The 13,206-nt window shown below is 40.4% G+C and overlaps 2 protein-coding genes across 6 annotated transcripts in view; one reads left to right on the top strand and one right to left on the bottom strand.

Annotated features, from left to right (window-relative positions):
* The window catches only part of glis1b (GLIS family zinc finger 1b), a 102,697-nt gene extending 95,560 nt beyond the window's left edge, over nt 1-7,137 (top strand). For all 4 annotated transcript variants that reach the window (XM_055167707.2, XM_055167709.2, XM_055167708.2 and 1 more), the window contains 2 exons: nt 5,854-6,012; nt 6,211-7,137. In XM_055167707.2, the coding sequence (XP_055023682.2) occupies nt 5,854-6,012; nt 6,211-6,344 (293 nt within the window). In that variant the 3' untranslated portion in view covers nt 6,345-7,137. The remainder of the gene's footprint in view (nt 1-5,853; nt 6,013-6,210) is intronic.
* Nucleotides 7,138-10,364: 3,227 nt separating this feature from the next.
* Nucleotides 10,365-13,128, bottom strand: elovl8b (ELOVL fatty acid elongase 8b). Of its 2 annotated transcripts, XM_073867987.1 has the most exons (9): nt 12,978-13,128; nt 12,678-12,746; nt 12,404-12,591; nt 12,181-12,261; nt 12,005-12,061; nt 11,812-11,926; nt 11,543-11,670; nt 11,134-11,318; nt 10,365-11,061 (listed from the first exon to the last, which is right to left on the bottom strand). In XM_073867987.1, exons 2-8 carry the CDS (start codon nt 12,733-12,735, stop codon nt 11,151-11,153), a joined length of 795 nt encoding a protein of 264 aa, XP_073724088.1. In that variant the 5' UTR covers nt 12,736-12,746; nt 12,978-13,128; the 3' UTR covers nt 10,365-11,061; nt 11,134-11,150. The 2 variants fall into 2 exon arrangements, with proteins under 2 accessions (XP_073724088.1, XP_055023699.2); XM_055167724.2 differs by having other exon boundaries at nt 10,365-11,318; nt 12,978-13,127.
* Nucleotides 13,129-13,206: the final 78 nt, after the last annotated feature.

Here is a 13,206-nt window from a genome sequence, read left to right as displayed (position 1 = left end):
TCAGTCTATCAGGATAGTATCAGAGCTATTAAGCCACGCCCCTAGCAACCACTTTTGAGCACCCTAGCAACATAAAATTCAAACAGTTATATCTCGGCATCAGTATATCGTAGAGACACGGGGGTTGGACCGTTTTACTTGTGACTCAGAGTGTAATCAGTGGCCACATCATTGGTCACTCCCAAGCCACGCCCCTAGCAACCAAAATGGGCACCCTAGCAACATAATAAACAAACCCTTATATCTCCGCATCAGAACATCGTAGAGACATGGGGGTTGGAACGTTTTACTTGTGACTCGGAGTGTAATCAGTGGCCACATCATTGGTCACTTCCAAGCCACGCCCCTAGCAACCAAAATGAGCACCCTAGCAACAGAATTAACAAAGCCTTATATCTCCGCCTCAGAACATCGTAGAGACACGGGGGTTGGACCGTTTGACTCGTGACTCGGAGTGTAATCATTATGGGATGCCAATTTTTTCCCTAGCAACCAAAAACAGTACCCTAGCAACAGAGTAAACAAAGCCTTATATCTCCGCATCAGAACATCGTAGAGACACGGGGGTTGGACAGTTTGACTCGTGACTCGAAGTGTAATCATTATGGGATGCCAATTTTTTCCCTAGCAACCAAACACAGGACCCTAGCAACAGACTAAACAAAGCCTTATATCTCCGCATCAGAACATCGTAGAGACACGGGGGTTGGACCGTTTGACTCGTGACTCGGCGGGTAATCACTAGTGGATGCCATTTTTTCCCTAGCAACCAAATACAGTACCCTAGCAACAGAGTAAACAAAGCCTTATATCTCCGCATCAGAACATCGTAGAGACACGGGGGTTGGACCGTTTGACTAGTGACTCAGAGTGTAATCATTATGGGATGCCAAATTTTTCCCTAGCAACCAAATACAGTACCCTAGCAACAGAGTAAACAAAGGCTTATATCTCCGCACCAGAACATCGTAGAGACACGGGGGTTGGACCGTTTGACTCGTGACTCGGCGGGTAATCACTAGTGGATGCCATTTTTTCCCTAGCAACCAAATACAGTACCCTAGCAACAGAGTAAACAAAGCCTTATATCTCCGCATCAGAACATCGTAGAGACACGTGGGTTGGACCGTTTTACTTGTGACTCAGAGTGTAATCAGGGGCCACATCATTGGCCACTCCCAAGCCACGCCCCTAGCAACCAAAATGAGCACCCTAGCAACATAATAAACACAGCCTTATATCTCCGCATCAGAACATCGTAGAGACACAGGGGTTGGACCGTTTTACTTGTGACTCGGAGTGTAATCAGTGGCCACATCATTGGTCACTCCCAAGCCACGCCCCTAGCAACCAAATACAGTACCCTAGCAACAGAGTACACAAAGCCTTATATCTCCGCATCAGAACATCGTAGAGACACGGGGTTTGGACCGTTTGACTCATGACTCGGAGGGTAATCACTAGTGGATGCCAATTTTTTTCCTAGCAACCACATACAGTACCCTAGCAACAGAGTAAACAAAGCCTTATATCTCTGCATCAGAACATCGTAGAGACACGGGGTTTGGACCGTTTGACTCGTGACTCGGAGGGTAATCACTAGTGGATGCCAATTTTTTCCCTAGCAACCAAATACAGTACCCTAGCAACAGAGTAAACAAAGCCTTATATCTCCGCATCAGAACATCGTAGAGACACGGGGGTTGGACCGTTTGACTTGTGACTCGGAGGGTAATCACTAGTGGATGCCAATTTTTCCCCCTAGCAACCAAATACAGTACCCTAGCAACAGAGTAAACAAAGCCTTATATCTCCGCATCAGAACATCGTAGAGACACAGGAGTTGGATCGTTTTACTTTTGGCTTGGAGTATAATCATATATGTTCCCCAGAATTTTTCCACGGCAAGCACCACTCACATTTTCTTCAGGAAATGTACCTATCTAGTTATTATTATTATGTTGGCTTGAGAAAGCCAACATACTGTTGTTGCACTTAAACTTATTATTATTATTATTATTATTATTATTATTCTTTTTCTTCTGAGACCAAAATTTCTAACTCTAACTCCTCCTAGAGCTTTTAAGCTACAGCCACCAAACTTTGCACAGACCTTCAGTCTGATCTGAGGAGGTGTGCTATATCTTTTCTAAGGGATCGGACTTACGGTTCTCCTAAACCGTCCGATCAAACATCCCAAAAAAGTCCCATAGACTTACATTCATAGAATGTTTAGGCTGAGTGTTTATTTTCAAATTCTAACTGTCAACTCTCACTCATACAAATACATTACATCATCTCTCAACCTCTCTCAGTCTATCTCTGTCTCACAAAACTCACTCAATAGCACAGACAAACAAAACTACACACACACACACACACACACACACACAACCACACAGACACACAATCACACACAACTACACACAGACACACAACTACACACAGACACACAATTACACACACAAACACAAAATTATATATAACAAACTGTCACAAAAACAGACATGCACACATACATACACACACACACACACACAATCACACACAGACACACAACCACACACAGACACACAACTACACACAGACACACAATTACACACACAAACACAAAATTATATATAACATACTGTCACAAAAACACAGACATGCACACACACACACACACACACACAAACACACACACACACACACACACACACACACACACACACACACACACACACACACACACACACACACACACACACACACACAATCACAATCACAATCACACACAGACACAGACACAAAACCACACACAACTACACACAGACACACAATTACACACACAAACACAAAATTATATATAACATACGTCCACAAAAACACAGACTCACACACGCACACACACACACACACACACACACACACACACACAACCACACAACCACACACAACCACACACAGACACACAACCACAAAATTACACACACAAACACAATATTACACACCCAATCATACTCACACAAACACACACATAAATGTCCCAACTGCCCTAAATGCCCCATCTGCCCCATTCTGCCCCAAATGCCTCAAATAACCTAACCGCCCCATTTTGCCCCATTTGCCCCAACTGGCCAATTATGCTCCAAATGCCTCATCTGCCCTAAATGCCCCATCTGCCCCAAATGCCCCAACTACCCTAAATGCCCCATCTGCCCCAAACACCCAATTCTGCCCCAACTGCCCTAAATGCCCCATCTGCCCCAAATGCCCCGTCTGCCCCAACTACCCAATTCTGCCCAACTGCCCCATTCTGCCCCAACTGCCCTAAATGCCCCATCTGCCCTAAATGCCCCATCTGCCCCATTCTGCCCTAAATGCCCCAACTGCCCTAAATGCCCTAAATGCCCCAACTGCCCTAAATGCCCCAACTGCCTCATCTGCCTCATTCTGCCCCAAATGCCCCAACTGCCCTAAATGCCCCAACTGCCCTAAATGCCCCATCTGCCCTAAATGCCCCATCTGCCCTATTCTGCCCAAACTGCCCTAAATGCCTCAAATGCCCCAACTGCCTCATCTGCCCCATTCTGCCCTAAATGCCCCATCTGCCCTAAATGCCCCATCTGCCCTAAATGCCCCATCTGCCCTAAATGCCCCATTCTGCCCAAATTGCCCTAAATGCCTCAAATGCCCCAACTGCCTCATCCGCCCCATTCTGCCCCAACTGCTCTAAATGCCCCATCTGCCCCAAGTGCCCCGTCTGCCCCAATTATCCAAATCTACCCCAAATGCCCCAACAACCCTAAATCCCCCCACTGCCACAAATGCCCCATTCTGCCCCAACTGCCCAATTCTGTCCCAACTAACCCATCTGCCCCAACTAACTTAACTGCCCCAACTGCAGCTCCATCTATTACTCTCAGACTAGGCTTTCTCAAGCCAACATAAAGTTTGTTCACAAACTTTAACCTCATCTAGTTATTCTTTTTCTTCTGAGACTAAAATTTCTAACTCTAACTCCTCCTAGAGCTTTCAAGCTACAGCCACCAAACTTTGCACAGACCTTCAGTCTGATCTGAGGAGGTGTGCTATATCTTTTCTAAGGGATCGGACTTACGGTTCTCCTAAACCGTCCGATCAAACATCCCAAAAAAGTCCCATAGACTTACATTCATAGAATGTTTAGGCTGAGTGTTTATTTTCAAATTCTAACTGTCAACTCTCATTCATACAAATACATTACATCATCTCTAAACCTCTCTCAGTCTATCTCTGTCTCACAAAACTCACTCAATAGCACAGACAAACACAACTACACACATACACACACACACACACAACCACACAGACACACAACCACACACAACTACACACAGACACACAACTACACACAGACACACAACTACACACACAAACACAAAATTATATATAACATACTGTCACAAAAACACAGACACGCACACACACACAGACACACAACCACACACAAATACACATAGACACACAACTACACACAGACACACAATTACAAACACAAACTTATATATAACATACTGTCACAAAAACACAGACATGCACACACACACACACACACACACACACACACACACACACACACACACACACACACACACACACACACACCACAAATATACACACACAAACACAATATTACATTCTGCCCTAAATGCCCCAACTGCCCTAAATGCCCCAACTACCCAATTCTGCCCCAAATGCCCCAACTACCCTAAATGCCCCATCTGCCCCAAACACCCCATAAAGCCCCAAAAGCCCGAAAATCCCCAACTGCCCCAAATGCCCCGTCTGCCCCAACTACCCAATTCTGCCCCAAATTACCCATTCTGCCCCAACTGCCCTAAATGCCCCAACTGCCCTAAATGCCCCATCTGCCCTAAATGCCCCATCTGCCCTAAATGCCTCATCTGCCCCATTCTGCCCAAACTGCCCTAAATGCTCCAACTGCCCTAAATGCCCCAACTGCCCTAAATGCCTCAAATGCCCCAACTGCCTCATCTGCCCCATTCTGCCCCAACTGCCCTTAATGCCCCAACTGCTCTTAATGCCCCAACTGCCCTAAATGCCTAGTCTGCCACCCTACTACCCAATTCTGCCCCAAATGACCCAACTACCCTAAATGCCCCATCTGCCCCAAACACCCAATTCTGCCCCAACTGCCCTAAATACCCCATCTGCCCCAAATGCCCCATCTGCCCCAACTGCCCCAACTGCCCCATTCTGCCCCAACTGCCCTAAATGCCCCAACTGCCCTAAATGCCCCAACTGCCCTAAATGCCCCATCTGCCCCAAATGCCCCATCTGCCCTAAATGCCTCATCTACCCCATTCTTCCCTAAATGCCCCAACTGACCAAAATACCTCAAATGCCCCAACAGCCACAACAGCCCCAAACTGCCCCAACTGCCCTAAATGCCCCATCTGCCCTAAATGCCCCATCTGCCCTTAGTGCCCCGTCTGCCCCAATTATCCAATTCTGCCCCAAATGCCCCAACTACCCTAAATGCCCCATCTGCCCCATTCTGCCCCAATCTGCCCCAACTAACACATCTGCCCCAACTAACTTAAATGCCCCAACTGCAGCTCCATCTATTACTCTCAGACTAGGCTTTCTCAAGCCAACATAAAGTTTGTTCACAAACTTTAACCTCATCTAGTTATATATAAATATGCAAATGTATATACACATGTAAACATTTCTTAAATATTTATACAAAGTTATTATACACAGTTCATACACATGCATGATTTAAACAAAAACTTTTATTCTGTAGATTAATCGCGATTAATCGCGATGTTATCTTATATCCCATTTGTCTATGTGTGCATACAGATTACCGTGGCAATTTCCAGAGCTGTTTCCATTTTGGCGACAACTACAGAATGGAGCAGTCTATCAGCGGCAGTCATTTACCTTCAGAGTCTCACAACTTCAACACGAATACACACAATGGCTTCCACATGAGCTGTTCCACCAGCACCTCTTCTACAGGTACTCATTTGGAAAGTATTTGACTACTCATCATTATAGTCATTACAGCACCATGGCATCATTTCAGAACATCAGTTGCATATAATTACCAACAGGGCGACTCAACTATCTCTTAGCCATTAGTTGTAGTACCCACCTATTTGTTTTTAACAAAGAAGTGCGTAACATGCAGTATTCTTTCATTGTTTTTATGCGCAGGTTTCAGCTTGGTGCCGGACATCATAGGCTCAGGTTGCCAGTTTTCACCCGGCACAGAGGAGAATGTGTTCTTTCAAGTGGGCGGATTCGATCGTGGCCTGAGCCAAACGTCGTCCGTTTACACCGAGACGTAGAACCGGTTACCGCAATCAATACAATTCTGCTATTTCACACCAAACTGTTCGTTCCCTAAATACAGACAACTCCGAGCCGGATCCACACCAAAGCTGCTGAGTTGGGGCGCGGATCCGGCCCAGAGTCGTCTGCTGACTGGGTTGGTTTTTCTCATAGTTTAATTTTTTCATGTTTGAAATACATAATGTATTGTTAAATCACCTCGCTGGACTGAACTATAACCCGTTTCCTTGACCACCTTAAAAGCTGCTAATACACTACAGTGAAGGTTTAATAATAAAGGTCTGTGTTTTGAAGCATGTTGAGTTGTGAGAGTTATGAAATTGTGCTTTTTTTAAACCGTGTTTTGAAATATATGTATGTTCAAAGTCCATGGCCTCGTGAGACCCCCCCTCCCTCTCTTGCAATCATCAGTATTCTTAAGAAACCCAACTGGTCATCTCTGATTTAATTGTGAGTTTGGAAGAGTTTGATAGAAACTTCAGAACCACCACGATTCATCATTGATGACTTCCATATTGCCTCTCAGAACCCCCTTCTGTTTTTGGTTGGCTGTTGTGTTGGAAACAATTATTTAGTGTTGCTGTGTTTTGTCAGTGAATGTTTGCAATGTTTGTATTGCTTTGTTATTTGGTTGTCATCATCCCAAATAAACAGAGTTCTTTATTTTGTAATGGCTGATGGCTTTAATATCTACCAAATTTTCAACTTGTGTATAAAATGTACAGTTTGTTTAATATTAATAATTATGTCGTTCTTTCACTCTCAAAAAATAAATGACTCTTGAACATTGCTGTCTAATGCTCTCATTGTATTTGTGCGTTCATTTTCGCCATTTATTTGGTGAAATAAATGTTGTTTGTTAAATTAGAAATACATTTGGAATGCTGACTGCAGAACAACATTTTTGAAAATGTTGAGACTTTAGATGATTTCTATACGTTCACCAACTCGTATACAGCTTCTAAACCAAATCCAAAAATATGATTGATTATCAGATGACCCAAGCAATATAAAACTTTCATTGTTAGACATAGTCTGCCCTCTTTTGGACAAAATGGGAATTTCCTTCTGGTGGATGTCCATGTGTAACTTTTTCTTATGTATAGCCAAAACTGTACCCTGACCTCGTACTTATTTTTTTATTGTGTTGTACTGCACCTATAATGATGTGAAAATGTTGCATGTATCTCTTAAATATCATTTAAAAAATGAGATAATAGTAGCACTCTGAAAGGCTAGTATAGGTACATAACCAAGGCTCTAGGAGCATTTGGAAGCAACTATCCCTTTAAAGGGCACATATTATGCCAATTTTTACAATATGTAATTTAAGTCACAGGTGTGTCCAAAGGGTCCCTATTTGGGTGGGAGCAAAAACGCACTGTTTTGTGTGTGTGTGTACCTTTAAATGCAAATGCTCTTCACTCCCTTACCAAAAGAGATGTTTTGGTTAAAATGGATTTGATTTGAGAATCACAGAAAAAATAGCAAACACCGTCCAACTTACTAAGAGCAGAAACTAAACCGGACTGTCAGTCAGCGGCCGTGGGCGGGGCTTTAGCTGTGTGACAAAATCACTTTACAGGGTTCCCACACCTTAGTTAACTTCAAATTCAAGGACCTTTCAAGGACTTTCAAGGTCCAATACCCTCAAATTCAAGGACTAAATGTGGGGACAAATTTCAACTGAGAGCAAGGTTACATCGTGTTCCCTTTAAGATACATTGTTACAGTTCCCTTTCGAGGGAACTCATGCTGCATCACTGCGGTAACACTTTGGGGACGCCTCCAGGGGTAAGTGCGTCTGAATGTGTATATCAAATTCAACCAATGGTGAGGCTTAACAACAAAGACAGGGTGACGCGGGAGCCAGGAAGTATATCGCTATCTGAAATATTGCCAGAGACGGTGTTACAGGGATGCAGGAAGTATGGCAAGAGAGACGCAGCGTCTCGTTCCCTTCTACGGGAACAACAGTTACACATACATACGTAACCTGAGACGTTTTTATGTGTCAAACACAACTATGCAAAAAAGCATTGTGGTATGAATCAACATTCGCATACAGAAGATAAAAGCATTTAAAGTGAACAGTTTAGAACGTGTGCTTAAAAAGTCTAGAATTTTTATGATATTATCCTACACTATGGATATTTTTTCCAGAAAACTTCTGCATAAAATAGATTCAAGCACTTTCAATGACCTATATCTATGTATGTATATTTTCAAAAACTTCCCAGGGCCTTGAATTTTTTTCTCCAGATTCACAAACTTTCAAGGACCCGTGGGAACCCTGACTTTAGACATTTACTATATAAACAATAATTTGTGTAAAGCACTGGTTTTGCATAAGTCTATTTTCCTGGCTCTGATCTTCCGGAGATACATTTCCAGGTCTTTCCTTTCCAAGATGTATCCATCTGCTCTGCCACACTGGCCAGGCCTGGATGTAATACAGGCTGAGAAAAGCAATGACAAAATCACAGTTACACTTGCTTTTTTGCCCGTGTGATCATATTTCTGTGATTTTTTGTAAAATTGGGTTCTGAATTTTGTAGAGGGTTTAAATAATGTGAGGGATATGCAGAACCTTGTGGTCAAAAGTACAATGCCTTTAGTACCAAGTCATACAAAATACAGAATTGTAATGCTTTTATTATTATTTGTTAATGATATTTAACTTTATTAATCAAATACAGTGTGTTGTTTAATTAGCATGTTTTTGTGTTCTGATTTGGTACCGAAATTGATACAGAGAACCATGAATTTTTACTGCCATTGGCACTACTCCTGACTACTGAACTTTTGGTAACATGACAACACTATTTAGAAACACAGAAATGTCTAGCTGAAGTGCACATTACATGTGGGTCTGCCAGTGATTTTTCAGTGGCTGAAACTTATCTAACTGGTTTTGTACAAAGGAAAAAAGAAATACTCGGGTGTCAGTTCACAACATCATCTTTTGCCAAGGATCAGTTTAAGGACATGGAAATGGCTGTGAATGTCTAAAAACATCTTAAATGGATTCTGGTGAATCTTTAAATTCACCAAGAAGCTTTCCCAAACTGATCCTCCAGCAAAATCCTAATCTTGCTCATCTTCCGGCGCTCATCAATCTTCTTCCGAATCTCCTTTGACCTTTTATTTCAAGATCTCTTCCTATTCTGGGATCTGAGAGATGATGCATAAAAATTATTAAGGTAACAAGATACAGAATTGTGTTCCATTTCATTTTAGGCAGTTAAAAGTTTCAACAAGATTTTTCACAGAACCACTTTCAAGTTGGACAGAAGTTCTCAGGTGGCCTTGTATTGAATCTCTATCAATATCCTTCACCGATTTCTTAATGTTTTGAGCTGTGAAATAAAAGCCTTCCAGTTTAGCCCCTTTCTTGCAGCCCAGATGAATGGTAAAGTGGCCTCATAGCGTGTGCGGTCTATCAGAAGTATGCTGTTTTTTACCTGGGTCTTGGTTCTCATAAGCAGGCATTATACACAACATCAATGATCCTGGTCTTACACAGTGCAAAAAATGATTTTCAAGCAAAACGACCCAAGAAAATAAGTGTAGTTTTTAGACCAAAAATATCAAATTTAAGTGATTTTGTGCATAAAACAAGCAAAAAAAAATCTGCCAATGGGGTAAGCAAAAAAAAAGAATATTTTTCTTAAACACTAAATTGAAGAAAAATTTGCTTTCCCCATTAGCAGATTTTTTGCTTGTTTTATGCACAAAATCACTTAAATTTTATATTTTTTGGTCTAAAAACTAGACTTATTTTCTTGGGTCGTTTTGCTCATCAAGAAAAAGCATTTTAATTTAAGAATTTTTTAGATATTTTTACTGAAAACAAGACAAAAATACTAGAAATGTTTTTCTCGAAAATAATTTTTTGCAGTGCAAGTACATCCTGTGAGAAAACAAAAGCCTTTTTAACATCCAGATTTTAAATTTAGGTTTGTTCCAAAAAAATACACAATTTGCATAATGTCTGTAAAAACTGGAAAAATCCATACAGCAAAAAAACTAAATATTTATTTATTAACAAATTATTTGACCATTTTTTTTGTTCATGCAAACATAGATAAGTCATCTGTGAATGTTTTGTTAATGTTTCACATCAAAATAAATGTCTAACAATCAGAGTCTAAAAGTATGGTTTTGATACTTAAATAAATACAAAACGTCTGTATGGGTTTCTTTCGAAACGCTCTCGCGGTACTTTGATGTCATACGCCTTTGTATCGCGAGAACTACTGCCATCTAGTGGAATTCTTACCGTCAGTGTTTTAAAACATAAACGTACATACCAAAATTAGGCAATGGTAATTAAAACATTTATACATTTAAGACATTTAAGTAAAAAAAATGGAATTATCATTTAATTTACAACTTCAAGTCCTTTAGGTCGATAATAAGCTGTTAACACATCCAAAGGTCTACATTTGTATTAGTTCACACTGTTGAAAAAAATAAACAGCATATGTTGTGTTTTGGTGCTGGTATGCTGGTGACCACCAGCTAAACCAGCATGGGAATGATGCTAGTATATTTAGTTTTTTTGTTTTTCAGCAGTTCAGTCATCTTTACAGTAACAGTTGTATCACTGGCCTCTAAGTCCTAAAATCCTATTACAAAAAGTCCTAACTCTACAATGCATACATGTTTGAGTTTGAATATCATTAATTTTATATCAGTAATATGGCCCCTGATGATACAGTCATTTCAAGCTAAGACAAGATTGAAAATCCAGTGGTATTTCTCTCTTGGTGCTTCAGCACTTAGACTGACAGTGAGGGTTAAGACTTTTTGGTTTTCCTGGTTATGTAGCTTTGATAATAAAAGTTGCTAAAAAGCATGATGAGGCTAATGCAGTATGCAAACACAAATGCGTTCATAGAGTCAGGGAAGTCACATTCAGCAAAAAGGTTGTAGCCGGTGTGAACAGTCAGAAAGACAAACTGGACCTGTAACGACAACATAACAAAATCAATGCAAACAGGTTTTTCTATAACACAGAGTAACAGTATAAACATGGTGAATGTTTAAAATCTACTAGTTAAAGTTTAACAATCTATAAACTCACTAACTTTACAATGCAGCGTATTGTTCAATAAGTAATCTCAGATTTAAATCAGAAAAGCTGTGCTATCAATGACCAAATGATCACCATGCATGTAAATAAATTTACCAGCTGCAGTGAGGTAAGGTAGCGCTTCCACCACAAATATTTCTGCATGTGAGGTCCAAGGGCAGCAAGGCCATAGTAAGAATACATTATAATATGAACAAAAGTGTTCAGCAGGCCGATGAAAAATGCTAAAGGAACAGACAAAAAAAAACAAAGATCAGATTAAATAACTATGAAAGTGCATATAGATAAAACATAAGTCAGCATGATTCTTGTTCTGTAAAGCTTTTTATTTATTTGCATTTTACTCCCGTATGTGTTTGACATACATTGACCTCCAGCCAGATATTTAACTCCTGCCCACCAGTTGAAGATCATCGTCCCATGATGATACACATGTAGAAATGTGAGCTGGTTGTTCTTTTTTCTTAAGATGAAAAACACCTAGCATTAACAGACACCTTTTAATTTTTAGTCTACAGTGTACATCTTAAAATAACGTGTGCAATATGTGGGGTTTACCGTGTCAGTAAGTTCAATGACTTTAGAGAAGAAAAACCACCAGCATACACTTGCCATCTAAAGAATGGGAGAGATGTTAAGGTTTAGTATTGTTTGATTATTATTAATGCACAATTGAACACTATAGGAGGAGAACAGAATTGAATGATCTGTTGTTCAGATGAGGAGATCTTTACCCTCATTCCTAATGGACTGAGACTGTAGTCCACAGGCTGACACAGGTAACTGTAGTTTGCCAGCCAAGATGTGACCAAGAACTATATAGGGCAGAAATGCATGGAAAATAGTGATGATAAATCAATGGTTCTTTAATGTTTAACAGATAATAACAACCATGATATATAAATAGTAATGCATAATCATTAATCTGTCATAGTGTAACTATATTGAAGGATTTACCTCACGAAACATATAAACAGACAAAGCAACCATAGAAAAATTGTACACAATAAGCACTGCCTTTAGGTTCACTGGTTCCCTGTTTTTCATAAGTTTGGGTCCGATCCAAACAACACCAAGATAGCAGGCAAATATACAAATGACTGGTACAGGAGAGTAGACTAAAAGCCATGGATCTGTCCGTTTATCTAAAGAAACATATGACAGGAAGTAAATTAGCATATATATATAACACATCCTAACTGTTGCATGCAAATGAATAAATGAAACAAACCCCCATTCTCCAAAATCCAACGATTCGCGTGTTGCACCCTCTTCCATGCTGAATCCATTTAACACTTCGCTATAGATTCAGTGATACATAAAAAAATAGATATTTGTAACTTACACTATAAGATTCAATTACGGAAGTAACTTATTTTGGTTGCGTCAGTATTGAAATATTTCAAATGCGTAAACTTTATTGCAAATGAAAATGACAAGTTGTCATTCGTTTGATCATGTGTAGATTTTTAAGAGTAAAGTTAAATTTTTTACAATATTGCACACAGCTGCGAACATCTGTATAACTTACCGGAGATAAAATGCAAAAAATGTATCGCACTCGTCTGGAAGTATTTGAATCAATAGAGTCGATTTATTTCTGTATCGTGGACTTTGAGCTTGGACTGAAATAACCTTTGTATCAGGTTGTCATCAGCTGTGTAGTTTTAAACAAAACAGTTAAAGGAACTTCATTAGGGCGGCACCCAAGTTTTCAATTCTCAGATCGCAGTTAAAAGTCCCCCTATTGTAGTTTACAT

The sequence above is a fragment of the Misgurnus anguillicaudatus genome, chromosome 5, assembly GCF_027580225.2.
Source record: "Misgurnus anguillicaudatus chromosome 5, ASM2758022v2, whole genome shotgun sequence".
NCBI lineage: Eukaryota > Metazoa > Chordata > Actinopteri > Cypriniformes > Cobitidae > Misgurnus > Misgurnus anguillicaudatus.
This window is presented reverse-complemented; position numbering and strand designations above follow the sequence as displayed.

Bases quoted from the DNA above. Each gene is read 5' to 3' on its own strand.
- elovl8b (XM_073867987.1), bottom strand. From the start codon at position 12,735: ATGGATTCAGCATGGAAGAGGGTGCAACACGCGAATCGTTGGATTTTG. The intron at 12,592-12,677 runs GTTTGTTTCATT...ATGTTTCTTTAG, and splicing joins TTGGATTTTGGAGAATGGGG to ATAAACGGACAGATCCATGG. The intron at 11,927-12,004 runs GTAAACCCCACA...TGTTAATGCTAG, and splicing joins TCATTGAACTTACTGACACG to GTGTTTTTCATCTTAAGAAA.